The 26,566-nt window shown below is 45.6% G+C and overlaps 1 protein-coding gene across 1 annotated transcript in view; it reads right to left on the bottom strand.

The window, feature by feature from the left end:
- The window catches only part of B4galt1 (beta-1,4-galactosyltransferase 1), a 50,066-nt gene that overhangs the window by 9,419 nt on the left and 14,081 nt on the right, over nucleotides 1-26,566 (bottom strand). The window contains exon 2 of the mRNA XM_063226640.1: nucleotides 11,572-11,807. Within this exon, the coding sequence (XP_063082710.1) occupies nucleotides 11,572-11,807 (236 nt within the window). The remainder of the gene's footprint in view (nucleotides 1-11,571; nucleotides 11,808-26,566) is intronic.

The raw sequence follows: 26,566 nt of genomic DNA, 5'->3' as shown, positions 1-26,566 counted from the left end.
TGTCCTAGGTTAGCAGGGATGGTCCTGACTTTGATACTGCCGCGCCTTTCACACGGCTGTTCCTGCCACCCTCACCCACTACTGTGAAGACCCACTCTTTTTGTTTCTTCCTAGTCTAACTATGCAGTATAGACAAGCCTTGAACTCCCTTACGTAGCTCAGGCTGGTTGCAAACTCACACAGAAATGCTCCTGTCTCAGCCTCCCAAGTGCTGGGATTACAGGCTTGAGCCACCAAGCCCTGCTCGAATCAGGGTCTTTTATTTTGAGGAGAAAGTGTTCCACAAGGCCTGTAACCCATCCAGATCCTCAGAACTGGAATGTGCAAAATCCTCTTTCCATGCCCCCAAAAGAAAATCTGGAACCCTTATTTCACAATGCTGCCTGTGTGTGCAGAGAGCCCAGATATTCCGCTGCCACTTGGCCACAGGTGGGTGACTCAGAAACAAACTACTTAGACTAAGAGCAGTACCAGGAAATGAGAAAAGCAGCCAAGAGAATAGCAAATGCATTAAGGAAACATCTTGCACACAAGAGTGCCTTTCTTCAGCCCGTGACAAAGCTTTCTAACCATGCACGGTGAAAGGCAAAGGCTGCACCCAAAGGCACACTGTGTTCTTCGGCTGTCCTGCAAGTGAAGAGTGGATTTGGAATGCTAAGTCTGCCTGATTCCATGCAGGTCAAAAAACAGTTAAAGTTTAGAAACTGCACATGAAAACTGTAAAGATACTGGAATTATTATTGTAACAACAAATTGCTAATATTCACTGGGGGGGCATCATGTGTATAGCAGGCATGGAACAGGTGTTTCTATAACCAAGGTATTATCAATCATCTTGACAGCTTTTTCATAATCCTTACCCCAGCCAGACTTAATTGTCCTAACACAAAGCCCCAACCATTTTCTAACAGTGCCTTTTACACCTCTGCAGGAGAAGACCCCAAGGGTTGCTGGCTGCCCAGCTCCTGACCTTGCCACTTTTCTTGGTATGTACCCACAAACTGGGGCAAGGGGTCTTGGTGGCTGTTCGATCTCAGCAAATGCCTAACACCAAATTAAGCAACCTTCCCCTTCCAAGGACCGGAAATTTAGAATCACGAATGAGCCCCTCTGGTGCCAAGGCCAAGGAACAATGGCAGCTAGCGAAGCTCAGACAGATCTACTCCCCCTTTACCCCCCCAGCTCCTGTAACTTCCCTGGTGACTGAACCACACTTAGAAGCAGTCAGAACAATTTTCCAAATAACCTGAATCCCTGAACCTCCTACCCTGGGTTTATCTGCAGGATCCAGGGAAAGCGGAAGTGCATGTCACACAACGGCAGTATTATTATCCACCAGGGCCCTTACAAACACTAGACCGGTAGAAGGGCAAAGGAAGAAATGTGTATTCCTCTTTTTCCCTTGGGATTCCAGAACAGTAAAACACTTTCTAGGCTTTTTGCATGAACTGCTTGTGCATTCACCTTTCTGAAAAGCAGCAAGGCTAGCAAGTCCCGCCCCACCTCCACTACACAAAGTGCTCAACCTTACCAGCTCGCTCCTCAGCCCCATTTCATGCCTCCTCTACAGGCACAGTCACTGCAATGAAGATGAACCTCTCAGTGCCTAAACTGCACCCAAACACACTTCCTTATCGCAACTGCAAGGTGCCAACACTGCAATTAAACCTGAATACTGAGGTTTTAGCTTAGAAAAGTTACTGTTAACTGATGCTTGGCTGTTGGGGCAACAGGGCTTGTGTGCTGACAGACAAGGCTTTGCTGGGGCATCAGTGCCATAGGTTCCCCACCTAAGGCATCTGCTACTTCATTCACTCAAGTACACTGATGAAGCATTTGCTGTGAGGTCAGGTCATGTTTTTATCCCCGCAATGCCAACTTCTGCATATTTTTATCCCCGGAATGCAACTTCAGCGAGGTGACTTTGAGTAAATCACACCTCCTAAGCCTCAATTTTCTTCATGTCATGAGAATGATACCAGTTGGGTTGTGTTAAGTACACAAGGTATGAAGAGACTTTTCACACAGCTTGGGACAAGTCAGTTATTGTCATGGTGATAACAATAGGTGTTTATCCACCCTGAATGTCAACCCTTTCAAAATACCCCTCAGGAATGGAACCTGGACAATAGCTTTTGCTTGTTGTCTGTGCCAATCAGTCTCAAGATTTCTCCCTTAAATTGCTTCTCTAATGGAGGGAGAATTTCTAAAAAGGATTAAGGCTTAACTGAATTAGCCTGTGACTCACATGATTAATCTCCAGCAGCAGAAGAAAGAGATCTTTAGCAGCTTGCCAAGTGCACTGGAGACTACAACTGGTGAAGAAGGTGCAGCACATTAGGAGCAGGTGTCCTTCTGAAACACTTCCCCCACATACACCTTTCTTTTTTTGAGACCGTTCGGTAACTTAGGCTGGCCTTGAACTGGTAGCAATCCTCCTGCCTCAGCCTCCGCGTGTTGGGATTACAGGCATGTGCCACCATGCCTGGCTGAAAGACTCAATTTTTAAAGATTGATTTTATCTTATATTGGCAGACAAGACTTATAGCTATTATCCTTGCAAAATTTTAGGGCAACTGGCTGCTCTTAGAAGATACAAAGAAAGAAGAAAGGCCACAAAATATCCAAAAATCCCCGAATGAGTAAACAGAGGCTACTGCAGCAGAATAAGACCAGACAAACTGAGAGCAGCAGGGTGCACAGAAGGCAGTTCAAGCAGCGGAGAAAAGCTCTACATGGTAAAAGCATTTGCAAAAGTTTATGAAAGACAGCATGCACAGAACTACTAGAAATTCAGAATGGGTGAGGTCACAATGAGACCTGAACATAGAGGTGAACCAAATAACGGGGTGAGGAAAGCCAGGCACCTGCTGAGCTGCTCTGTCTTTATTTAGGTCATAGGAGTCTTAAGGCACGAAGGACTGCATGTCAGGGAGGGATCTGTGCCTAATCCAAATTAAGGCAAGGAGGGCAGTTAGGAAGGTGTGGTACGATCCACAGGAGAGACACAGAAGCCTGGGTAATCAGATGGCTAAGCAGAGAATGTCTCCCCAGGGGCTCCACAGCTCCTCTCATGCCCTCTCCTGCTCCCTGGGCAGACACATTGCATTTGCAGGCACTCTCTGGCGCTGGGGGGGGGGGGGGGGGGTCTAATCTGGAAAAGTATGACTGGTTAAGGAAGGCAAGAGTGACTCTCCTCTGACTGTACCAGGGACAAATGAGGATCAACTACTGAAAGCCTCTGCACAACTGCCTAGTCCAAACATCCTCTAGAAGATCTGTTCTCCCTTCACTGGAAGGCAGGCTCTTGTGCATTTGCCAGCAAGCAAATCCTTAGACAAAAATGGCCTGGAGTCAGACCATATCTAGTCTCTCCTCCAGCAAAAGACATAGAAGCAATGAAGTGCCACCAAGATTCTTAGTGAATCAGGATTTCTACGTGATGGGAGAGATGCTATTGCTCCCCCTGCCACACACACACACTCTGATCCTCGCAAAGCTATTCTCACCCACCTGTCCACAGTTACCCCACGTTCTCAGCACCACAGACCCAAGGGCAGGTCTGAAGCTGGTGGGAACATTTGCTGGAAATCCCCTGTGCTTGCTTTTCTAGAACAAGTGTGCATACAAAGTGTACATGGAGGACAATTTTAAACCCCAGCTGCACAGGAGCAAGCAAGACACTTGCCTCTCTCCCTGGGCCAAACACACTGAGATTTTCTGCCTTCTGCAGCATACAACACGATTGTAGCACTAAGCATTGCCCGGATATTTAAAATACAAGTTGGAGAAAAATACTTTGGCAGATAAAGGGTTCTCTTTCAGAAAACAATTTGGTCATTTGCATTCCGAAATATAAAAATGTAGAAACAGTTTCTGAACCCATCATCTCACACCTGAAAACTCAGCCTAAGGAAATGACATCAAATGTGGAAGAGACCAACACAGAATATTCTTCTGCCTCAAAAATGTTCATTACAGTATTATTTACAGTCTACTACTAGAGGAAAAGCTAAACTAATTCTGGCAGAGCTCTATTATGAAGACATGGAAATTCATGAATATGAAGACTATGAAATAAAATGCAAAGATGCTGATGGCATGGAATTTAAAAAAAGCAAGACATAAGTATTTGTATATATACAGTATGAGCTCAATTGTGGTTTAATTTAGAAAAGGCAAAATCTCTTAGATCTCTGCATAGTTAGGTGGCTTCCAGCAATCTCAGCGTTTCCAGGCAAGCCCAAGAGGAGACCCCAGGGTGGGAGGAACACACTCACAGGACTGTCCACACAGCCTCCCCTGACCAGCAGGGCCTCAGCTCTGGACGTGACTTGAGGACATTACCAGGACAGTGGCGGTAGCAGCGGTGGCAGCAGTGGTGGTGGTGGTTAGGCAGTAGTTAGGTCGGCCTTCCTCCCGCTTTCTCGCTTTCTTTATAGGAGGTGAAGAATACAGAAGAGAAGGTGGGTGTAGAGTAAGAAGTGGATCACAGAGAGGAATTCCTCCTCCAGCTTGCTTTGCTACAGACAGGATTAACAAGTAAAGGCAAAAGGCCCCCACTAGAAGGGAAAAAAAAAAAAGAAGGATGGATATAAGGAAGGACAGTAGGGGAAAGAGGCATAAATGTCAAGGCTGCAAAGGAAAAGGGACTCATTCTGACCACCTTCTACAAGGCAAAAGCAAGGTCGTAAAAAGCTGCAGTTCCTTATTACAGTCAAAGATGAGCAGAGGGAAAAGCATTTCCCAGAACAATGTCCAGGTAGGCAATTTCCCAGCAACGTGAGTGCCAGTTAAGTGTTTCAACATATTCCCCAGCAGAATGGAGAGGCATGACCAGGGAGGGGAGAACAAGGCAAGGGGAAGCAGACACTCCAAGCCCTCTCACACTCGTCCTCCCCAAGTTTAATGACCATGAACAACCACAGAGGAAAGTAGATTGTCCTGCATTGTTCCTGGAAAAGGAAGTTATCCTCAGGGTGACATCACAGGCAGCCTGTGTGTGCTCTGTTCAGCAATGTGCAACTTTAGGGAAAGGAACCAAGGAGGCCAAGGGACACAGCTGCCCCATCCCTCCATGAGCCCCATCTTGACAGGAGCCCATCTGAGCACAGGCAGATGGAAACAAAAGCAAGGGTGGGGTAGCATACAGATGATCAAAATAGAAACCAGACTGGTGGGGGCACAAGCCCCATAGCTGTCATCACTGATAGGGCAGCTCTGTGCGTCTGCTTCACCCCAACAATCCTGACTTCATGTAGGAACCAGCTGCCTGGACCTGTGACAGATGCTCTCGCTCACTGTACATACAAAGAGCTTCTCCAAATGCACCCACAACAGCCTACACCAAGGCACAGACAAACAGGAGAAGGAAGAAGTTTCAAAGCCAGACAAAAACTCCTGCAGGCAGTGAGCTGGGCCCTCCCTCCTTCTCCCCCAGCCCTTCAGGCCAGGGTCTGCCCAGGGTACGGCTGTGAGTCAGGATAGACTCACAAGCAGGGCTCCCAAGGGCTTGAGGGCTCAGTGACTGCACCTCAAACACTGGTGCTCCCTCTCTGTGACCTACAGGACCTGCAGCCCTGGCCAGGACAGGTAAGGTGTTCTGGGAATAAACACAGCAAGGTGGGGCGCTGCTGAGGTGCCAGCTGACCTCAGTCCAAATTCCAGCCCTGCTCCATGTGCTCTCTCTTGCAATCACCCCTGTGAAGAACAGTAAAAAGACCCATTCGCCCCACTGGAGGATTGTAGTGGTCAGAATTTAAAGGACTATTAATGACTTTGATGACCATGAACAACCACAGGGCTAAAATAGGTTGTCTGCTTTTTTCCTGGAAAGGGAGGTCACCCTGATGTCACAGGCAGCCCAAGTGTGCCCTGGTCAGCAATGTGCAGCTCTGAGGGGAGGTCCCAGGGAGGGGGTCTGAAAGTTCTCCACTGGTCCATGATCTGGCCAGCTGGAAAAGGCTTCACTTCTAAGAGGCACACACCCAGCAAGAGGCCTGGAAGCAAGGGATCCTGACAGTGGGTATAAAAAGGGGGGCAGGCGTCACAGAAAGATGCTGCATGCTCTAAATCCTGACCAAGTCTGCCCCGCACTGTGGATGTGTGGCACGGTTAGGGAGGCAGACCTGGGATGAGGCGCACACAGACAAGCACCCTTGCTGGGAAGCGCCACGTGGCCGGCAGCTGCAGTCAGGGAGAGGTCAGCTCCAGTCTCCAGAGCTAACGAGGTACACACATACGTGTGCGGTGGGGATTGAAAGATATCCAGGGAGAGAGTCACTGGGGGAGGCATGCAGACAGAAGGAACAGTGTAATCAGGGGCAGGAAAGGGGAGGACAAGTCTCTGGGTGAAGATAGGGGTTCCTTCCGTGTGACTGTGAAGGGGAAAAGGAGGAAGTGGCTGGAGGCAGATCAGGGCAGGACAGCATGTTCTCAGACACCAAGCCTGAGACTTCGATCACTTAGATCTTTGGCAGGATGCAGTGATGAAATGCTGAAGGATTAAAAGCAAAGGAGGGACACTGTGAGAACCAAAAAGAACTTGGATAGCTAAGGTAGGAGACCAGAAGGTACATCGAGAGAACCGGGACCTCAGGGGCAAAGGGCCAGCATGGTTATGACACATCCACCTGGCCAGCCGTGGCTGTGTTCCTTGTCCTTCTGTAGTCTTTATAGTGGTTATTACTATACCTGCCTTTCTTTGTCTGGGCTAGTGCTGACAGGTGACAGCCTGCCTTCCCTTGACTTTGGGTTTTATAGTTCCCACTCCTGAATGCCTGAGAGAACACAACATACACTTCCTGTTTGTCGGCTATGAGTACAGCGTACCTCCCCTGTGACCACCTGGTATCCATCTCCAGACCAAGGTCCTGGTGAGGAACTTAGGGTAAGGTGTTCATGTTTCAGAATGGTACCCTCGGCTCCAACAGTGGGATGTGCTAGGACCCAAATAAGATCTCCTGCTAAAGCAGGAGTGCAGACCCTCAGGAACAGCAGGCAGCTTGCTCTTCTCTGTCTTAAGGTAGAGGCCCACTCCCTGCCCTCCAACACACTATTTTTGAGATAGCTTTCATGTGTTTGGAGGATCACACACCAAACAAGGTGAGTGAACAGCTTCCTGTGGACAGAAATAAGCCGTAAAACTCACAGAAGTTCATGTGTGTGTGTGTGTGTGTGTGTGTGGCTTGAGAAACAAGCGTCCTCTGAAGATACTTGTTCCCGAGTCCTCTGAGCTTTGTGACCTGACACACACCAATACTCAGTATGCTTGGGGCCATGAATGCCACAGCAAATGGGAAGTACCAATGCTGGTACTGAGTCTGGGTGAGGCAGAAGGCAGAAAAAGCAGTGAAGAATTTGTCAGTATGGTACCAGGCAGGAACAACAGAGGGTGGAGGGGAAAGGCGCAAACAGCAGTGGTGACTGCTACTGTTTACTAAGGGTTTATCACTTGCAGGTACTTCTCCACCCTTGAGGCAGACACTAACCCTTCTCCCTTCTCTGCCTCAGGGGCAAGTGAAGTCTGAAGAGCTTGGGGCCCTCACTCAGCGTCACTGACTGGGAAGTGGCAGATCCAGGGTACAACCCAGGGATAGAGATCACGCAAAGCCTTAGAGACCAGACTTTGACACACACCCCCAGCAGAGGCTTAAATGGTCTCCAAGCGAGCAGCTGGTGATACAGGGAGAGGACGCTGAGCCTGGGAGTCAGGGGCTGGGTCTGAGCCACAGCTCTACTGTCAGTTACTCATGCGATTCTTTACTGCCATTCTCCCTCTGTGCACCTGTTCCCTCTCCATGACACAGAGCGGAAACCTTCACTGCCTAGCCCCTGACACCTGGCCAACACTGAAGGGGAAACTAAGGAGATGGGGATGGGACACGGTCCCCACTTCAAAAACACGACTACTAAGACCTGCTCTAAATGGGAGACCATGACCTTCAGTGGGGCAGGAAAAGATCCTTTACTGAATAACCTGTTTGGTACCCCGGACCAGATATCTCAGCCTCAGAGGTCACTGCTATCTTCATCTTTAGTCTCAGGTAGGGAGTGGCAGTGAAGAGTCAAAATGCACAGAAGTTTGGACAGGAGGCTCAGCAGCCCAGGTCTTTCTGCAGAATGAATAATGGGCAAAAGTCAAAGCCAGGTTTTGGAGTATCTCCGTCTTCCTCATCTAGAACATAACCGTACAGTAGAGAAGACGACGGGAAATCCCTAATTTGTAAATGGGTGTGCTCTCACGGGGGCAATCCCCCATGTCCCACAAGGCTCAAGTCCCGGAACCACTTCATTGGGTAGTAAGTAACATTCTTCACTGAAAAAAATAACACAAACTTCAAGTTACTTCCTGACTTGCTTATCTGGACTCTGACTCTGTTTTTCAAAAGGATCATCTGGGAAGGATTAGAACAGGAGTAAGATCAGTTTGGGAAGAGAAACTTAATACGTCATACAAAATGAAAAGGAGGAGGAGGAAGAGGAGAAGAGAGGTTAGAGGGAGAAGAAAATGATACAAGACTAGGAAAAAATGGGTATATATGTGTGTGTGTGTATGTGTGTGTATTCGACTAATTGATTAACTGGAACTCAGGCTCCAACTCAGGGCCCCACCATATCAGGTAAGCACCTAGCACTGACCTACATTCCCAGGTTCTAAAAAGAAAATATTTCAGATGCTGAGTTGCAAGTGAGAAAAGAGAGATTAGAGGGAGAAAATGGAGTTCCTAGTACACTATGAAAAAGTGAGGCGAGAGCTGGGGATGTGTCTCAGTGGTAGGGTTCTTTCTGCTTGCATGCACAGGGTCCTGGTTTAATCCTCAGCACCACCAAAGAAAGGAAAGTAAAAAGGAAGGTGGTGGTAATTCAGGCAGTGCCCCAAAGTGTGATCCCCAAACACTGATCCCTTGAGATGAGTCTGGGGAAACAGCTCGCTGGTTAGGAAGCCAGGAAGCTCGTCGGCAGCAGGTCACAGTGCCCCAGTTCACTGAAGGCACTGCGAGAATGACCAAGGCTTCCTCAAACGTGTCTAGGAACCCCTAAACAAGATGTCTCAGAGGCCACTCTTATTTTAGCTTTCTAAGGCTCTGATCTCAAAGTGGGGGCTGGGGGTACAGCTCTCAAGTGGAGTCCAGTGTTCACCAGCACAGTGGTACCACTGGGCTAAGCCGCCTTGGGTATACATTTGGGGCAGGTAGAATTGTGTAGCCAGTACGAGAGATCCAAAATTCCGTTATTTTAAGCCCAGGGAAGATCTGGATAAACTGTATTATAGAAAGCTGTCTAAATCTTACTGCCCAGTAGTTGTTTCACAAACAAGGAAGTCTCATATTCACCAAAATCCAACACAGCTGTAAATTAACCTGTCCCGCCTTTCTTCACTACCTGACCTCAACTTCAGTATCATCTCTCACACTGCCACTGCCCTTTGCCCACAATAATCCCCTAGCACTGAATGAACCCATGGCCTTGGCACTTAGCTACATCCCCTCGCCCCCTGCTTTATTTTTAGTCAGGGTCTCACTAAATTACATGAGCTGGGCTTGAGCTTGTGGTCCCCTGTCTCCTACTGCTGAGATTACAGATGATTCTACTGAAGAATGGAATTCAGTTTCTTTTATCAAGCACAATTTTTTTTGTTTGTTTTTGTTTTTCATAGTGGGGATCGAACTCACGACTGCGCGCCTGCAAAGCAGGTGCTCGTGCTGCTGAGCTAAATCCTCAGCCCCTTTACTACACATTTTAATAACTGTATGCCAAGCAGAGCACAGCTGTTAACTTCTGCTCTGGCAGATGAGAAAGGGGGCATCATATGTGACAATGCTTGGCCTACGATATATTATCCAGGTCCCGGTATAGTAACTATCACATGCAGCTGGCATGGGCTGTTCTTCGTAATTTTTGCTGGGTCCTGGTGAGAGTGGCTTCCTCTTCTACGTGCTCAGTACCATTGTTTTAACAACAGGCTCCTGAATGTATCATCTACATAAGCTCAATGGCATTGGACAAATGTTTATCAGTGATAAGGCTTTTCTTAAACCAATACTTATTGAAATGACCTGCGTTCTGCAGGATCTTTACCTGTTTGTTCTTTCATTCTCCAGTATTCTCCAAGGTGAACCACGGTGCATAACTATCCTGCTTGCAAGTGTTCACAGGACCCTGGACTGGCTACCAGCCTCACGCTGACTCACCGCTACTTCCCTAACTGAGCATGGTTTCTTTGTAACGGTGCATCCACTCCTTCCCTGGCTGACAGGCTCAGCTCCAATGCCTGATCCCAGGGCCTCTGGTACCTTCTTACCTCAACACTGGTCGTTTCCATCTCCAAGAACATTCAGGCTCCTTTCTTCCCTAACGTCCCCATTCACCAGTCCTGGATGAGAGGCCCATCTCTCCCCCAAACTTTAGAGCCTAGTTTATATCTTAGCTCTTCCAAGCTGCTGCTCTTTCTCCTTCTCAGTTTTCAAAGCATTTCACAGCCATCACCCAATCACATGCTCTTTGGAAGGCAGTTATGCTAACTACTTATACCACCAACGCCTCTGTTCACTTGCTATGTGGGATTGTTAACAAAGTGTTGCCTGGGAAAGTCCCACTTGCCAAAAGTGGGTTGGAAGCCTCAGGACAGGCAGATGTGAGAACTTGCGCTTCTCCAGAATCTCCTTTCATAACTGACTCAGTTCCACGCACAGCAGTTCTCTGCAATGCTGGATGGACAAACTGTTGTTCCCAGTTTCCCTGGTGGTCCAGGGGAAGGTGCACAAAGTCAGTCAACACTGATGGAAATGGTAAGCTGCCAATGACCTTACACCTGAGGCAGACCCAGGGTTTGGCTTTGAACACATGAGCACTCTGTCTCTTCAAAAAATGTCACTGTACTACAGTCTAAGGGCATGAGTCTTTGAGGGTAAACTTGAATTACTAAAGTTATACTCTTGGAAAAACAACGTTTCTCAAGCAGACTACAATAAGAAGTTATTCCAATAGAAATCGCTCTTAGATCAATCTGATTCTTCACACTTGGTGATGAAGTTGACCTGTCTTCATCATTAGTCAAAGATCAAAACACACATGGGTCAGACATATAGTGAGAAACATTTCTTAGACTTGCCAAACCCCCAAGACTCTCAGGTGGCCTGGAATCAGACTTTCCCAGACACTTCACACCTCGGACAACACCGTGACTGGGTAAATTTTGATGATGTCTTAAACTCTAATGTCCAAACAGCAGTTTTATTTTTCTAAGTTACAAAGGAAAATCCAAAGCTACCAAAAATAGGGAATAATCAGTGCTTTATTTTGAGATAATTAGGGCTGTCTTTTTCCTCTCAATTTTGCTGGAAAGCACGTCCAAAAATCAAACACACACACCAGCAAGTTCCTTTGACTAACAGAGTTGACAGCAATGAGCAAGCACATTGCTTGGCGTTTAATTGAACAGCACTGGCACCGTTTAAATAAGAGCTGGCTGCTCATTCAACACCCACTCTGTCTCCCTTGGCACTCACTCTACGCATATTTGCACGCACATACCCTCCCTCCCCTTCACACCACCTTCCCAAACCTCACCTGGTTGATAACATAGATACCATAGTCCAACTGCTGGCGCTGCAGAATCGGGTGCAAGTAATACAGCCAATACTTGAGGTGCTCCTGCCGGTTGCGGAATGGAATGATAATGGCCACCTTGTGAGGAGAGATGCAGTCCTTGGGGGTGTACCGGCCGCCCATCCTTATCTCTGGGTTCTGCTTGGCCAAAAGCTCCAGATCCACAGGAATGTTAAATTCAATCAGCATGGGGCCAACTGGAGAGGTGGAGGAAAGAAGAAGTTAGGAAGCCCCAGGCCACACACTGCACAGACTATGCCAGGTGACCAAGCCACAGCTGGAGAGGAGATATCTCCTTTTGGGAGGCCACGTGGGCATGGAAAGGATGCTCACCCTGTCTAGCAGCAGGGTGACCATCTCAGGAAACCCCTGGGTGCTGAAGAATCTTGCATTGCAGGAAATCCTTCAGTGGTAGGCAAACCGAGGTGGTTGGTTGCCCTGCCCAAGACCCCCTCCCCAGGCTGACTCTACTGTAAAACAGAAATAATTCCTGCTCAGTCCTCCTGATGGGCTGTGGTAAGGATGAGTGATCCGAAATGTGAAAAGACTTTCTCAGAAATCCTTACAGAGATTGATCTCTGCCACCTGTCAACTGTGGTCTTGGACAAAGGACCGAAGCTATGCTACTAAAAGGTGTGTGTGTAGGTCAGTGGGGAGAAAATCAGCATCAAATTAGAATTTAGTGGAGAGTAACAGACCTGATGTGAACCTAACTCAATGGGGTGGGATGGAGGCCACAGACACTATAGGAGAAAGAAAAGAAATTGCAGGGAAGAACATCAAAGAATGCTTACTAACTACAGGAGTAACAGTAACCAAGGGGATACAGAAAGGTCTGGGGTGAATTCAAAGTTTCTGGCCTAGAAGAACATGGAGTCAGATCAGAGACTAAGTCAGAGAACTCCTGGTTCAGAAGAATTGATGAGGTGGTAGACACTGAGGAAGCAGCAGGTTAGGGTACAGAGAAAAGGGGAAAGTCAAAGTCCCTCACAGGGCATGTGGCATACATGGAATCATGCAGCGTACAAAGGGAATCAGAGACAGAAGCAAGACTTAAATCTACGTTCACAGTACTCCCTGATCTTCAGACTTTCCCAAAATGGGTTCCCAGAAACATCAGATCCAGAAAGATGCTGGTGGAAAAACATAACCCTGGTCAAATCAGTAAGGGAAGTCTGCATGCTAAATCCTGTTTGTGCAAAAGCATAACACACACCAAAGGCTTTGAGGAACAGTACAGTCGGGGAACCCCTTTCATTTTGTGAACTATTTCCCACACTTACTTGGTCACAGAATCATTTTGTCAGTGAATACATTTTGGGAACTGTTACTATAGTGTAGCCAGATTCACCTGTGAAGCAAACCAGCCATTAGAACAAAGAAACCTACAGAACAAGTGGGCAGGCTAGCCTCGAGCTCAGATCACAGCTCACCTGGAACACCGTGGTAAAATCCACCCACCCCTGCCCAGACCCAGACTGGTGACCTCAGTCTGTCCTACTGAGAAAAGCACACGGCTTCCCACGCACTCCATGTGCCCAGGGATCACTCACCCTCCTGAAACAAAATAGCCTGAGAAAAGGAAACTTGCCTTCTCCTTTCTAACAGCAGTGCCCCCTCCCTGCCCTTCCCCAGAACAATCTTCGCTCCACACAACCTTTCCTGCCACCAGCACAGTTCCATGCCACAGGATTGTTCTCTTCATTTCTTCCGAGACACAATTTTGATCATTCCCACTAAAACCGCCCATGGCTCAAGGCTGTTTGGTCTTGCACAAGGTAAGGCCAAATCCCTCAGCTAGGCAACAAGGCCCTCCAGTGAGCCTCCTGTCTGTCTCCACCCCTATGAACCATGCCTGTGTTGCCTATGTCCATCTGCCTTTGCCTTCCTTTGCCCTTCCTTCTCTCCTTAAACCTGCTAACTTTCATATTGAGAAGTCTCAACGGGGTTTCGCCCTTTTATTTTCATTATCACAATATTCCAGCAGCATACCTCTAAGGCAAAGAAGATCCTCAAACTGCAAAAGTCCTACTTCCTCCCTAGTCAAGACCTGCCTCTCAGAGGCCTGGAAGATGAGTCTCCCATGGGATTGCTCTGCTGACTCAGTTCCGGCCTCCCAGGATGCCCTCAAGGGAGCAGGCGCTGTGATACATGACTAAGTCAGTGGTTACCCTGGACCAGTTTTCCCCAAACCTATCATCAGAATCTCCTAAGGAAATGAATATAGAGTACCAGGCCCCTCCCCTAGACAGTCCAACTCAGCCAATCTTGGGAAGGACTAAGGTGGATGATTAGTAAGGCCTGGTCAGCAATGGCAAATCCTGTAGAGCTGTCCTACTGCAGACTACTGCAGCACCATGCTGGAGATTCATCACCACTGGCATAGGCGACTATAACTAGGCCAACTGGGCAATAGGGAGCTGGATGGCTCATTTTCACAGGCTTGAGGCTTTCAGGCCAGTAAGAGTCCTTAAGGATTCCCATCATTTCCATCCTTTCCCACAAGGTCCGTCTGGCCTAGGCTGTTTAATTTCCCACCCTGGCAAAAACCTCTAGAGGGCCCTTGATAGAATGAACTCATGAGATCTATCACTAGACCCCTCTCACTTCAGAGGGCCCCTCAGCATCTGCAAAACAGCCCCTCTTTTGTTCTAAAGACATTACTAAACATAACTCATTTTCGGAAACCCAAGAAGCATCTGGACTGTTACCCTAAGACTCACTCATACCTTCTGAAACCAGCCCAGAACCCTGGCATTCACACGTGGCCTGCTATCTTCCCCAGAGCAGACACCTGCAGGCTGGAAAGCATCCAAGTGTCTTCCACATACAGGCTGTAGAAAAGCGGTCCTGCGGTAAAGAGTCCCATGCAAGAGCAGGTATGTCTGGGTCCTAGTCCACCCGTACCAGTGACTTGCTGGGTGGTCCTTGGACAAGTACCTCCATTCTCAGGATACCAGTTTCCTCACTTCCAAACTGCGGGGATTCAACTGAATGAACTCTAAGGTTTCACAAAGCCCTGGCATGCTCACAGATAGCAGGAAACCAGAAAGAGAACAAGGACCTGAACAAGATCTCCTGAAAACTGTCCCCTAACCCTGAGAGGATATGAATGATTAAGAAGACAGGAAATGAATACCTGGGATGGGAGAGGCAGAAAGCAGACCTGATCACCAAACTCCACACCCACCCAGGTACCCCTACTATTTATGCTTCTTAGCCCCTTTCCTCGATGTCCATCTTTGCCACTGTCTGTTCCCATTTTCTGATGGCAGCCTCCACAACCCCAGGAATCCTGCAGCTCACATCACTGAGACTGAAGGGCATACAACAGCACCAGATCTGGAGTTGAATGCTTCTTGGGTTCAGAGCCAACCAGGAGGCCTCCCAGAGGGCCCTGCACCTCCAAGTGAAAAAATTCAGAGCTCACATTCCAGGAAGAGAAGAATCACCACTGTTTAGACTCATGCTACCAGGTCTCAAAGTCATTGCCTGGGGCTCCAGGGAGACCCATAGGAGGGCGCAAAGGGCAGAGGGCTTCGTGACAGTTCTCAGGCTAGCCAAGGCAACCTTACTGTGCAGCACATGGCGTGTGCTACTACAAGCCCTCAGTCCTGCTGGGCTGGCTTGTGTGTTTTCTTGGCTTGGGTATCTGGGAAGCAGGGTTACATAAGCAGATGAGCAGATGTGAACTGTCCTCGGCTCCCCTAGCCCAAGTCTTGCCACGTGGGTCTCTCGGCTGGGAATCTAGGTCATGGCCTTGCATGTAAGTTGCTCAATAACTTCAATGTGTGAGCTCAACTCATACAAATTTCATTATTCACTTACCCAGCATGGCAACCCAAACACACATGTAACCCTCTATCAAAAGCCACACTCACCTAAGCCAACTCCAGCGTGGACTCCTGCCTTGTCTTCATGCTGGATAAGCCATAGTTCAATGCTTTAGCCTCACCGAAACAGGCTGACAGCCCAGTGAGGGGTTCAAGACACCAATCCTGCTCTGAGGTTGGACTGTGACAATGTTTCACAAAGCAAGACGAAATATTAAAAGTAAAAAGACCAGCAGGTGGCTTTCATCAAGCTAGCAAAATGCAGTAATGCCCTTTCTCTTAATCGCGTGCTTCTTACTTTTTAAATGATAAAATATGGTATTCTTTTTTCTTACTAACCAACCATGGTAGATTTTGACAGTGGCTTTTTAAATTAGGTTCTTTGGGGTTTTAATCCTTTGTTGGCAGTCATGGGTTAGGCCACCGAGTTTTTCGGAAAGTGTTCTGAGTAGGAAATTAAAATACTTGGATGCCGGTTGTGGTAGCACACCCTTATAATCCCACACACGGAAAGCTGGGACAGGAAAACTGCCTCGAGTTCAAGGCCATCCTAACTACATGGTGAGGCCCTGTCTCAAAAATGAAAGAAAGAGAGAGAGAGAGAGAGAGAGAGAGAGAGAGACAGACAGAAAGAGAGAGAGAGAGGGAAGGAAAAAGAAAAAGGAATCTTAGAGACACTGGGGAACACAGGGAACTATGCAATGGCCAGAACATTGTGACTTTAAAAGTTGGGCGCTGGAACATCATCTTCCTGGTCAGGTCTCAGAGCTGTTGGCCCAATGTATGGCCCGTGTGCACACCATGTCCCCAGATACGCGCTGTTCTTTAGGCCCATGTGGGCGGGTCATTTCTCTCCACACCAGCTCCAAAGGAGTGCAATGAATTAGGCTCCGCTATGAAATTCCTAGCAGTGGTTTTGCAAAAACATAGTGTTCCCTGTGGGTCCTAAGACTACAATTGAAAAGTACCAACTGTTAATAGGGCTCATCTCAAAACCTTCTCTTTAGTCCTTTGGGGAGAAGGCCAAGCTCTCCAGAGGTACATCAGGACTTGGAAATCACCAAATCCAGTAGCTACCTGGCCTTGGCTCAAATATCCCTCCCCTAGGAAGCCTTTCCAGGGCACTTGAAGTGAGGTTTTATTCCTTTTCCACATATCCTAAGTACTAACAGTGCCGTGTCCATTCTAACATGGACCCAGTTGGTACTCACCATGTGCCAGGAGGTGCTAGGCATGCAGAGGCAGGGCCTGGTGTATAAGTCTTTGCCTTCAGGGGAGCAGGGAAACCAACAAATCAAATGCTGTGGTAAGTATGACAGTGGTGAGAACAAGCTGAATGGGCACAAAGGCAGGAAAGTCAGCTCCAGGGCCAGGGCAGAGAATCAAGGAAAGCTTTGCAGAGAAGCAGATGCCTCAACTGGGCCCTTTGGCTCTTCCTGGGCAGGAGGGAACACAATGACCAGTGTCCATTTATGAGAATGGGAAAGGTGACGCCCTCTATCTTCCAGAGAAATTGGTTCCCACAGAACAGGAATTACTCATTTCTACTGCTGATATGATATCTCTTTAGCACACATAAAGAACACAAGTTCAACACCCGCTCATGGTTCTGCCAACTCATAACCCAAGCCACCACTAAACCTCCAAAAAGAAACACTTTTTCAACAGGAAACAGAACACATCTGTGGTCTCAAAATCGTACATCTTGGAAGTGTAGAGAAAAGCAAACTATTTGCTCAAAATGTAAAGGAGGCTTCCAGAAGAGAACACCACAGCTGGGCCAGGTGGCCAGATAGGGCCAGTTGCTCGTCCACACTCAGGAGCAGCCCTGCCACCTGCCTGATGTGCCTCACTCTGCAGTCTTCCACAAGATGACCCGAAAGTGGCCACCCCAGTGAAGAACCACCAGCCCCAGGGGACCTGCCATTTCTGACACCTTGTCTCCCTCCATTAAAGTCATGTTCTGCCTTCCAAGGCTGAGCACTCCAGCTGACTTTCATACTGCTGGTATGAAAGTCCTGTACTCATGTTGGCTCTCAAACCGCATCATGCAAGAGGAACCATTCGGAGAAGCGTATGAAGCTGGATTCTTAACTTCTCACCACCAGAGATCCTGATTAGTCTGAGACTAGGGCCCAGAGCTGCATTTTAACAAGCATTCTCAATAATGTATCAAAATTAAATTTATTTTGGTCCTAGGGATGAGACCCAAGGCCTTACACTGAGCTACAACCCCAGCCTCAGCAGTCTGGTTAATTTTAATGCAAGTTCCCAGACTATAATTTAAGAAATGCCAGCTTACAGGTTGACTCATTAGCCACTACCTCCTTTCCACCTTTATAAGACTCTTTAAATACAATATATCATGAAAAACAACTTGGGGCTGGGGTTTCAGCTCAGTGGTAGAATTCTTGTACAGGGCCTTGGGTTTGCTCCCCAATGGTGGAGGGAGGGAGAAAGAATAACAAACCACACTTCAGAACTACTATCTAGTTCTCCTCTCTGATACTGTGTACCGTGAAACACAAAATGCTTTGCTTTGGGCTTTTGCAAAAAGGTCAGATGCAATGACCATGTTGGGATGAACGACCTGAATATCTACATTTTAACTTAAGTCTTTTCAGTTCTGTTTTTTCTTTTTCTGATTTTAACTTATTCATGCTGGTCCTTTTTAGGGTATTTGTTCTTATCGGTCATGTCAAAAACTTGTAAAAGAGGTAAAATAACAACCTTTCAGAGTCCAAGACAAATATCATCCCTCTTCAAAACTTTCCCCAAGCCTCCCCAAGGCAGCCTTTGCAAGCTCGCCATAAGCCCAGCTAGTGAGGAGAGGCTCCACTCAGTCTATCTGTGGCCTCCCCCAAGACAGGGAATTGTGTCCTGTTCTTTCTGTTCTCGGGATGGGTCCTGGCAGAGTAGGATAAAAACCCAGCACTCGTTCAACTCAAGAGTTACAAAGCTGAGCTACCAGTGCACAGAACCATCCTGCCGTTGATGGCTTAGGGTTTTTTGTTTGTTTTTTTTTTTTCCCTAACTACATATCTGCAACCAAAGTGGGAGCACAAAGGCCCCTTTCCAGGTCCAAGGATGCCTTCTGTTTCCAGGTATAGCACCTGATTCATCAGCTGCAGGCACATTTCTGCCCTTAATTTAAAACTAAGTTTTCTGCAGGATCTAGTCCCCTAATTTTAGAGTTTTTGGCAATGGATGACCTAACCTCCTAATGAAAATGTTCCATTTCCTCATTAAGCCTCATAATGCCATACCATACCAACCTTTCACCCAGTGCGACCTGTTCCTTAAGAAAATAAGCCTGCAGTTCAAAGTCTGCTGTGAGTTGTAAGATCACCCAAAAAAACTCAAGTGGTCACTCAGTTCAGGATGCTGTCACAAAAGGTAACAAGGCCTAAAGCTAAGGATGCAAAGTGATGACCAGGATCCACCTCAAATCCAAAACTAAAAATATCCCTGCAGATCAGAGTTAGCGGTCTCCAGAACTACTGCTCATGAAGGAAACTGAAGGCCCAAGAGGCCACAGAATTCCATAAGAACACTTTAGATTCACAAAGAAGCCATCCTTACCTCCCCTGTCACGTGCCTTTGGGGTTTTGATGCTCACAGAAGCACCCACACAGGACACAGCAAATCACAGTACTTATGCTTCCATCTTCCCTCCACTGGGATTCTGTCTTAGGATTCTTCTCAATCTTTGGTTCCAGAAGCCAACTTGTTAAGGTGGCATAAAAGTAAAATCTTGCTAGGCTACTGGAGAGGCCAAGGGAAAAGGACCACAAGTTCAAGGCCAGCCTGGCCAGTTTAGCAAGACTCTGTTTCAAAATAAAAAAATTAAAGCGGTTAAAGCTCATTTTCTAGCAAGGTATTTTCTAGCAAGTGTGAGGCCTTAGGTGGGTTCAATCCCTAACCCAAAGAAGAGGAGGTGTACTTTATTTGATGATATCATTAATCTAACCCCCATCTCTTCTTGCTCTGTGGTTGAGCTGCTCTTGAACTCACAATTCTGCCCCAGCCTCCCAAATGCTGGGATTACAACCATGTGTCACCACACCCAGCTTTAATGCTTAGTGAGTGTATTTCTTGGTCATAGCTCTGAAATTTAGCGGTGCAATAGGAACAATAAGAGACGGCAGGAAAAACTCTAGGAGATCTCAGAACAGGGGCAAGACAATTCTCTTTTGTCCTGGAATGACTCAAGGAAAAGGTTTCCACCAGCAAGGAAGCCACAGCTAGGCTTGGGGATCAAGAAACAGTGCCTGGAGATGCCAGTTTTTACAGCCTAGTTAATAGCCTCCCCAGTGTTTGGCCCTTATGGGAGGGGGAAAGTCCCAGGAAAATTTATGTTTTGGTCCCAGAACAAGATAGATTTCTCCCACTCATTTCTTTAGCTGGAATTTGTGGAAACTGGACCCGCCCCGACCAGTTACTCCTAGGAAAAGACTCCTAGAATTCCCACATTAGCCTCAGAAGAATCCAGCTGTATCTCTTTCCTCCCAGGACCACAACACATCCTGTGGGGGAGAGTTTGAGCTTGCAAAAGATGAGTCTCAGACAGGCATGTAGCGCTTTATTTTAATCCTTCTAGGCTGGGCAGTCCCTCTGCCTCCTCTGGGCCATCTTTTCAGCCTGCAGCCAGGACTTAACCAAGGCCTACCCCTTGAGGACTCAACTGCCTCAACCCTCTCCAGAGCCCCACAATGCCAAGTAAGGGTGCTGGAAAGAACGCTTTGCTCTGTTATATCCCTGAGCCATTTGCCGGAAGAAATGTAAACATTTGACAGTCTACAGAAACCAATTCCAATTTCCAAGGGAAGCTGCATGGTAGAAAGCAGTCACAAACCCAGGATTCAAACCACCGATTCGCCTCAAAAGCCACAGGTGAGTTTTATAATTCACCTTGTTGACGACAGCAGGGGGTCCTACAACATGTATTTGCTGCATAAATATATGAGCAATACTTGTGGGCAAGTCTGATGCGTCAAGAGGCAGACAAGTCCCACTTACTAAAATTTAAAAGAGGTTAGACATCATAAAGACAGTATATGCTGAGAAGTTAGCTAAATTTAGCTATAAATACTGGCATTTCAAAAACATGGAGTGTGGGGCTGGGGATTTAGCTCAGCAGCATAAGCACCTGCCTTGCAAGCAGGCAGTTGTGAGTTCGATCCCTGGTACCGATAAAAACGAAAAAGAGTACTTCCGGGAAAACATGGCAGACAGATAGCAGCAGCTACGGAGGCTCTCTGAAAGACCCAGCTTAGAATTCAGGAATGGTGCGGAGTAAGGAATCATAAGCAAGTGGAGATATGCCCTGCTGACCCAAGAACGAACTGGGCTGAGAGAAACCAACTGGGAATGCAATCCTGGTGCTATAATAGGAACAGAAAAGCCTCAGTGTGGAAGCTGGAGCCCGCGCCACTGGAAGCCGCGATTTGGGTTTCCCACTCTGCTGCTGCATCTACATCAGCTTGGCAGGGAGAGAGACGCACGAAAGCTCTGAGAATGGGAATCGGTGAATGGAGTTGAAAGCAGGACGGATGGGGAGCTGTGCATTGACCTGCGGTGAGTGAGAGAAACTGGAACTCTTCCACAGTCTAAGGAGACTCCAACAGAGGACATTCTGGGACCAGGCAGACTTGCGGGAAGAGAGCACTGCAGTGACTTCAGTTACGTATCCCCCTCTCAAGCGGGAATGGTGAGCAGTGCCTAGCCTACGTGACACTGATGGCTGAGACTCAGTAGGCTAGTACAACCCAGGTCCCAGCACCTGAAGGTAGATTAACCTGGAGGGGCGGGCCCTGCATAGGCTGCCTAGTCTGCAACTTGCTGGTGCGCTTCAGTGGGCGGAAAACCTAGCTGGCAATTCAATCAGACTGTGGCTGACAGGGAAGGAAGCTGGGCCTCCTATATACGCTTGCATATATAAGGAACAAAGAATATGGGAAGAGGCAACAACAAGAAAGGGTCCTCGGCCCCCAATCCTGAGAAAGAGGCAATAGCAGACACAGCACCAATAGATATAAAACACTATCTCCAGAGCCTCATAGACAAGTTCAGGAATGAAGTTATTAATGACCTGAAGCTAGACATTAACAGAATAGTTAGAGAAATGCTAAGCACCACCCAAGAAAAAACAGATGGTGGAATGGAAGAACAGAAAAAGAGGGGAGAATAGTTTGATGGAAAAAATAGAGAAAGCATAGAATATGTGAAGCAGGTTCAAAGAGATTACCAGGAAACTAAAAACTCTATCGAAAACTGGCATAACAGCTTGAAAGAAACTAAGGACAGATTATCTGAACTGGAGGGCAGATTTGTAATATGGGAGCATGAAATGAAAAGCTTCTTAAAAATAACAAAGAAACAAACAGCAATAATACAAAGACTAGAAGATGATAAGAGGATCTATAACTTAAGAATTAAGAACATAAAAGAAGAAGTAGAGACACAAACAAATGAACTACAAAAGCTACTCACAGAAATAATCCAGGAGAATTTCCCTAATTTAGCAAAAGGTAAAGATACTCAGTTGTATGAAGCATACAGGACCCCAGCCACCTACAACCCAAACAGAACAACACCCAGGCATATAATAATTAAAATTCCAGATATCCAATACAAGAACAGAATATTAAAAGCCATCAGAGACAAGAAATAGATCACTTACAAAGGAACACCCATCAGAATTACAGCAGATTTCTCGGCACAAACCATCAAGTCACGAAGACAGTGGGGGGAAATAATTCTAGCTTTGAAAGATAATAATCTCCAGCCAAGATTGATATATCCTGCACAACTATCCCTGGAAATTGATGGAAAAACAAGGTGCTTCCAGGATAAAGAGGAACTAGGGGAATATGTAACCACCAATTTAACTCTACAGAGAACACTGCAGGATATTCTAAAAACGAAAAATACGAAGAATCCAGAAATAGTGGCAGAGAGGCCACAATGAATGGAGCAGAAAACAAAATGAAGAAGACAAACTGACAACTAATGACAGAAAAAGAGCTCAACAGAAATGAGACAGAGAAGATTGGATGACAGGAACAGCTATTTTGGAGAAAACGACGTCATAATAGGTAATACTGATTTAGTATCATCTTGTTTTGAAGTCTCATCAAGCTTTTGTTCTTCTGTCTCCATTGGTCTAAACAGGTTGTATCTTATTGGATTTTATTATATTATGATAGTATAAGCATAAACTTTTATAGACAAGGAAGTTATACAGTAACCATTGTTCATTTTATGTTAGTTGATTCTAAATACCCTGTAATACTGTCATTCTCTTAAATGGCTTTACATTGTTTTGATATATTTGATGCTACAGTATACGAAGTTATACTCAAAGAATTCAAGGAAAGAGACAATATAGTAACTACTTTTATGTCGGGATTATCTTGTGGTGAAACACTATTTTACTTAAATGGTTATGTTTTGATCTGCGCTGTTTTGCTGTTATGCCCTCTTTTATCTCAATCTCCATTTTATTATTTGCTTTTTTATTTTTATCCTTTTAATTAAGGGAAAAATAAATAAAAAATAGGATATATTATAGTAACCCACTTTGACTTTCCATTATCTTGATTTAAAGCCCTGTATTGCTCTCACCATCTTGTTTTGACTGATGTTCCTCTATTCTGTTTTGCTTGATAGTACCAGGTTCGAAAGTTTAGGCAACAGCTGTGAAAATAGTGGGATTCATTATTTAATGACACCTATTCTGGTTGACTATTATCTACTTTTGAAGACCTATAATGTCTCCAATGTTTTGGTTTTGTTGGTTTTGTTCTTTACTGTTTTGTTCAATTTTATTATAACTGATGATATAGGCAATTCAATTAGAGATAGCGGGAGGCATTATGGTAACCATTGTTGATCACCTTGTATTATGCTTTTACATTATCTATTATGTCCACCCTTTTGATTTGCCGGACTCTGTTCTGTTATGTCACATTTGGTTCTACTCTCTTCCAAAAAAGTAATAAGAACTGTGGGAGTAACAAAACCCAAAATGTGTAATAGTCATTGTACAAAAGAGAGGAAAAGAAAGTGCTCTAAATGATATAACTGCATGTATATTTACGTGTATAAGATAGATAATGATATCACTGAGTTTTGTTGGATCATTGAACAGAACTGTTTGCAGTCTCACTATTTGAATGTCCACTTTATATGCTTTAATTTTGTAACTTGAACAACTATTTCTAAGATGACAATATGTAATCCATTAACTAGTGATTTCCTACTGTTTATTTTTTTCTGTAAATCTGTATAACTTGTATTCTTTCTCTGCTTTTTTTCGCTTTCTCCTTAAATAAAATTAAAAAAAAAAAAAAAGAAAAAGACAAAAAAAAAAAAAAAAAAACTATGGAGGAACAAAAGTTAGTTACAGAAGAGTATGAGAAATTACACAAAACAAAGCAGAGGAGTTTTATGTTCAAACAAAATATAGCATGGACAAAGTGAAAAGACAACTGATTCAGAGAGGAGAGCTATAATGTATCAGACCAGCACAACAGCCAGGTGTGCCTGTAACCCCCAGCACTCAGGAGGCTGAGGCAGGAGGATCACCTCGAGTTTGCAGCCAGTCTGGAATACATAGTGAGTTAAGGATCACCCTGAACTACATAGTAAGATACTATCTCAAAAAAAAAAAAAAAAATGGATCAGGAAATGAAGTTTGATGGCTTCACGAGAAGGAAGAAAGGAAATAAGGGAATAGTAGGATGGAGCTGGGTATGTCCTTACAGTGGATCCTTTAGACAGAGACCAAAGGTCCCTGAGCTAAGTCTGCAGCACTGTTAAAGATGGATTTGTCAAGACTTGACAAAGAAAACTCATCCTTACCCCAGCCTTTGACCTATCAGTTGCCTGATTATACTGGGCTCTCCTGGTAGGACTGCCTGCAGCCAAAGAATTCTAACCTACTTGACAGTTCTAATTTTCCAGTAAAGCAGCAACTTATCACCCAAGCGCATGTCTGTCTCGGGGGCGGGGGGGCTGGGTTACTCGTCAGCTAGTCCTCTGATCAGTTCTGGAGCCCTGATAAGTGTCTGGAGCTGCAATGCTAATTACAAGTGCTGTACTGTACTATGTGTCCTCCTCACTCCATCTAGAACCAGACCTTGGTTACAGGAAGCCCAATGCCCCACGCCCTCTCTGGGCAAGCAGCCAGCTATGCATTCCTGGCACTTCAAATGCAGCCAGTTCTAATTCCTTCCTCGAAGTGGTGGGGACAGTCACATCTCCCTCTTAAGTGGCAAGCGAGGTAATACATATACAATATGTATCATAGTGCTGGGCACTAACAGATGTTCAACAACTGTTACTTTGCTTCTTTCCCCTTACTCCAAGGAACTTGAAAGCCTACAGGTTATTACAGCTTTATCAATACAAGTAGCTAAATTTTCACATTTCAACTCTGAACCACTAGCCTCAATGACAACTTTGGAAGACCCCAAGGCTATGACACATGAGGGTTGAACAGGTACTTTGTTCACTTTTTATTTTCAAGGATAAATACTAAAACATTAAAGAACCGCAAGTATGGGAAAAGAAATTTTATAATCTTGGGAAGATGAATTATTTTTCAAACTATGCAAATAATCTGACATCATAAAGAAAAAGTATTTAAATAAACAAAAATTCATAATTTCTACCAGAAATACAGTTAAAGGGCAAGTGACAGGCTGAGGATGTAGCTCACTGTAAGGCACTTCTTTAGCACATACGAGGTCATGAGCTTGTCAATCACCAGCAATAGGAAAACATTTTAAATTGAAAAAAAAAAAAAAAAAACCCAGCCATACCTTGACATTTGAATGTTTTGAAACTCAAACAAATGTGACGCATTTTGACATAAGTGTGTCGACCTGATACTTATCATTTGTCGGTACTGAGGGCACAAGCTAGAACTTGTCAGCGTTGTTTGTCTCCTGGCTCGCCACCCCTCCAGCCAAAACAACCTGCTCAGCATTCACTGCTTTTGCACCTAGTCAAACCTCCCAGAACCCAAGGTACCACTACGAAAGACAAGTGGTAATTTCCACAAAAACTAACAAAAGTCAGGCCTAGGTGAATTGTACCAGATAAGTAATTTACACAAATCAACCACAAAGTCTTCCAAAAAATAGAAGGGAAACATCCCTACTCATCCTCTGAGGCAGTATTACCTTGATAGGTAGAAAAGACAAAAATACCACAAAGAAACAAAACTACAGACCAATCTCTTATGGAAAAAAAAAAAAAATCAACAAAATGCTAGAAAGTCAGTCCAGAAACAAATAAAAAGCATTATAAATCACGGCAACTGATAACTTATTCCAGGTATGCAAGACTGATTTAATATTGAAAATCAATTATGTAATAATTTACATGAATATAAAACCATACAATAATCTCAACAGAGAAACAGCACTGGACAGATTCATCAACTTTCATAATAAAACACTCAACAAACAGAACTTTTTCAACTTGAAAAAGGACCTTCATGAAAAACCCACTGCGGACTCAGAATAGTGAAAAACTGAATGTTTTCACCTTGAAGAATTCAACATTGTATCAGCAGTTCCAACCAGGGCAAATAAGTTTAAAAAAAAAAAAAAAACCAAACAGAGCTACTCTGAGAGTTAATAAAAATAAATGCACATGAAACAATTTCTCGTGTGTGGCATCTATTAAGCACAAAACAAGCCTAGAACTCTGTATTCACAGTAGTTCCCAGTGACGGGGTTTTCACACTGACCAGCTTATCTACCCATTCCCTGGCTTCTGCTTTCCTGCTTAGGACTAGAGTTGCCAGAAGAACTTGAAGTTGGTGTATGTGTGGACTTCTGCAGTCAGTCAAACACAATCCTGAGTCTCAGAGCCTACTGACAATTACCGCAGGTCTACATGGCTGGCCCTAGCAGAGACAGCAAGCATTCCGCTGGTCTGCAATGAAGCCATTTAGCCACACCAGGTAAAAGTGCATAGCTAGGCACCTGGGAATGTGTTTAGTGGTAGGGTTCTTGCCTTGCATGCACAAGGCCCTCAGTTTGATCCCCAGCACCATCAAAACAAAACAAAACAAAAAACAGAAAGAAAAAGAAAAAAAGTGCACGATA

Source organism: Cavia porcellus, unplaced genomic scaffold, assembly GCF_034190915.1.
Source record: "Cavia porcellus strain 051 isolate PalLab524CR breed Dunkin Hartley unplaced genomic scaffold, mCavPor4.1 scaffold_1, whole genome shotgun sequence".
NCBI lineage: Eukaryota > Metazoa > Chordata > Mammalia > Rodentia > Caviidae > Cavia > Cavia porcellus.
The sequence above is the reverse complement of the archived record's forward strand: the minus strand, read 5'-3'. Positions and strand labels throughout refer to the sequence as shown.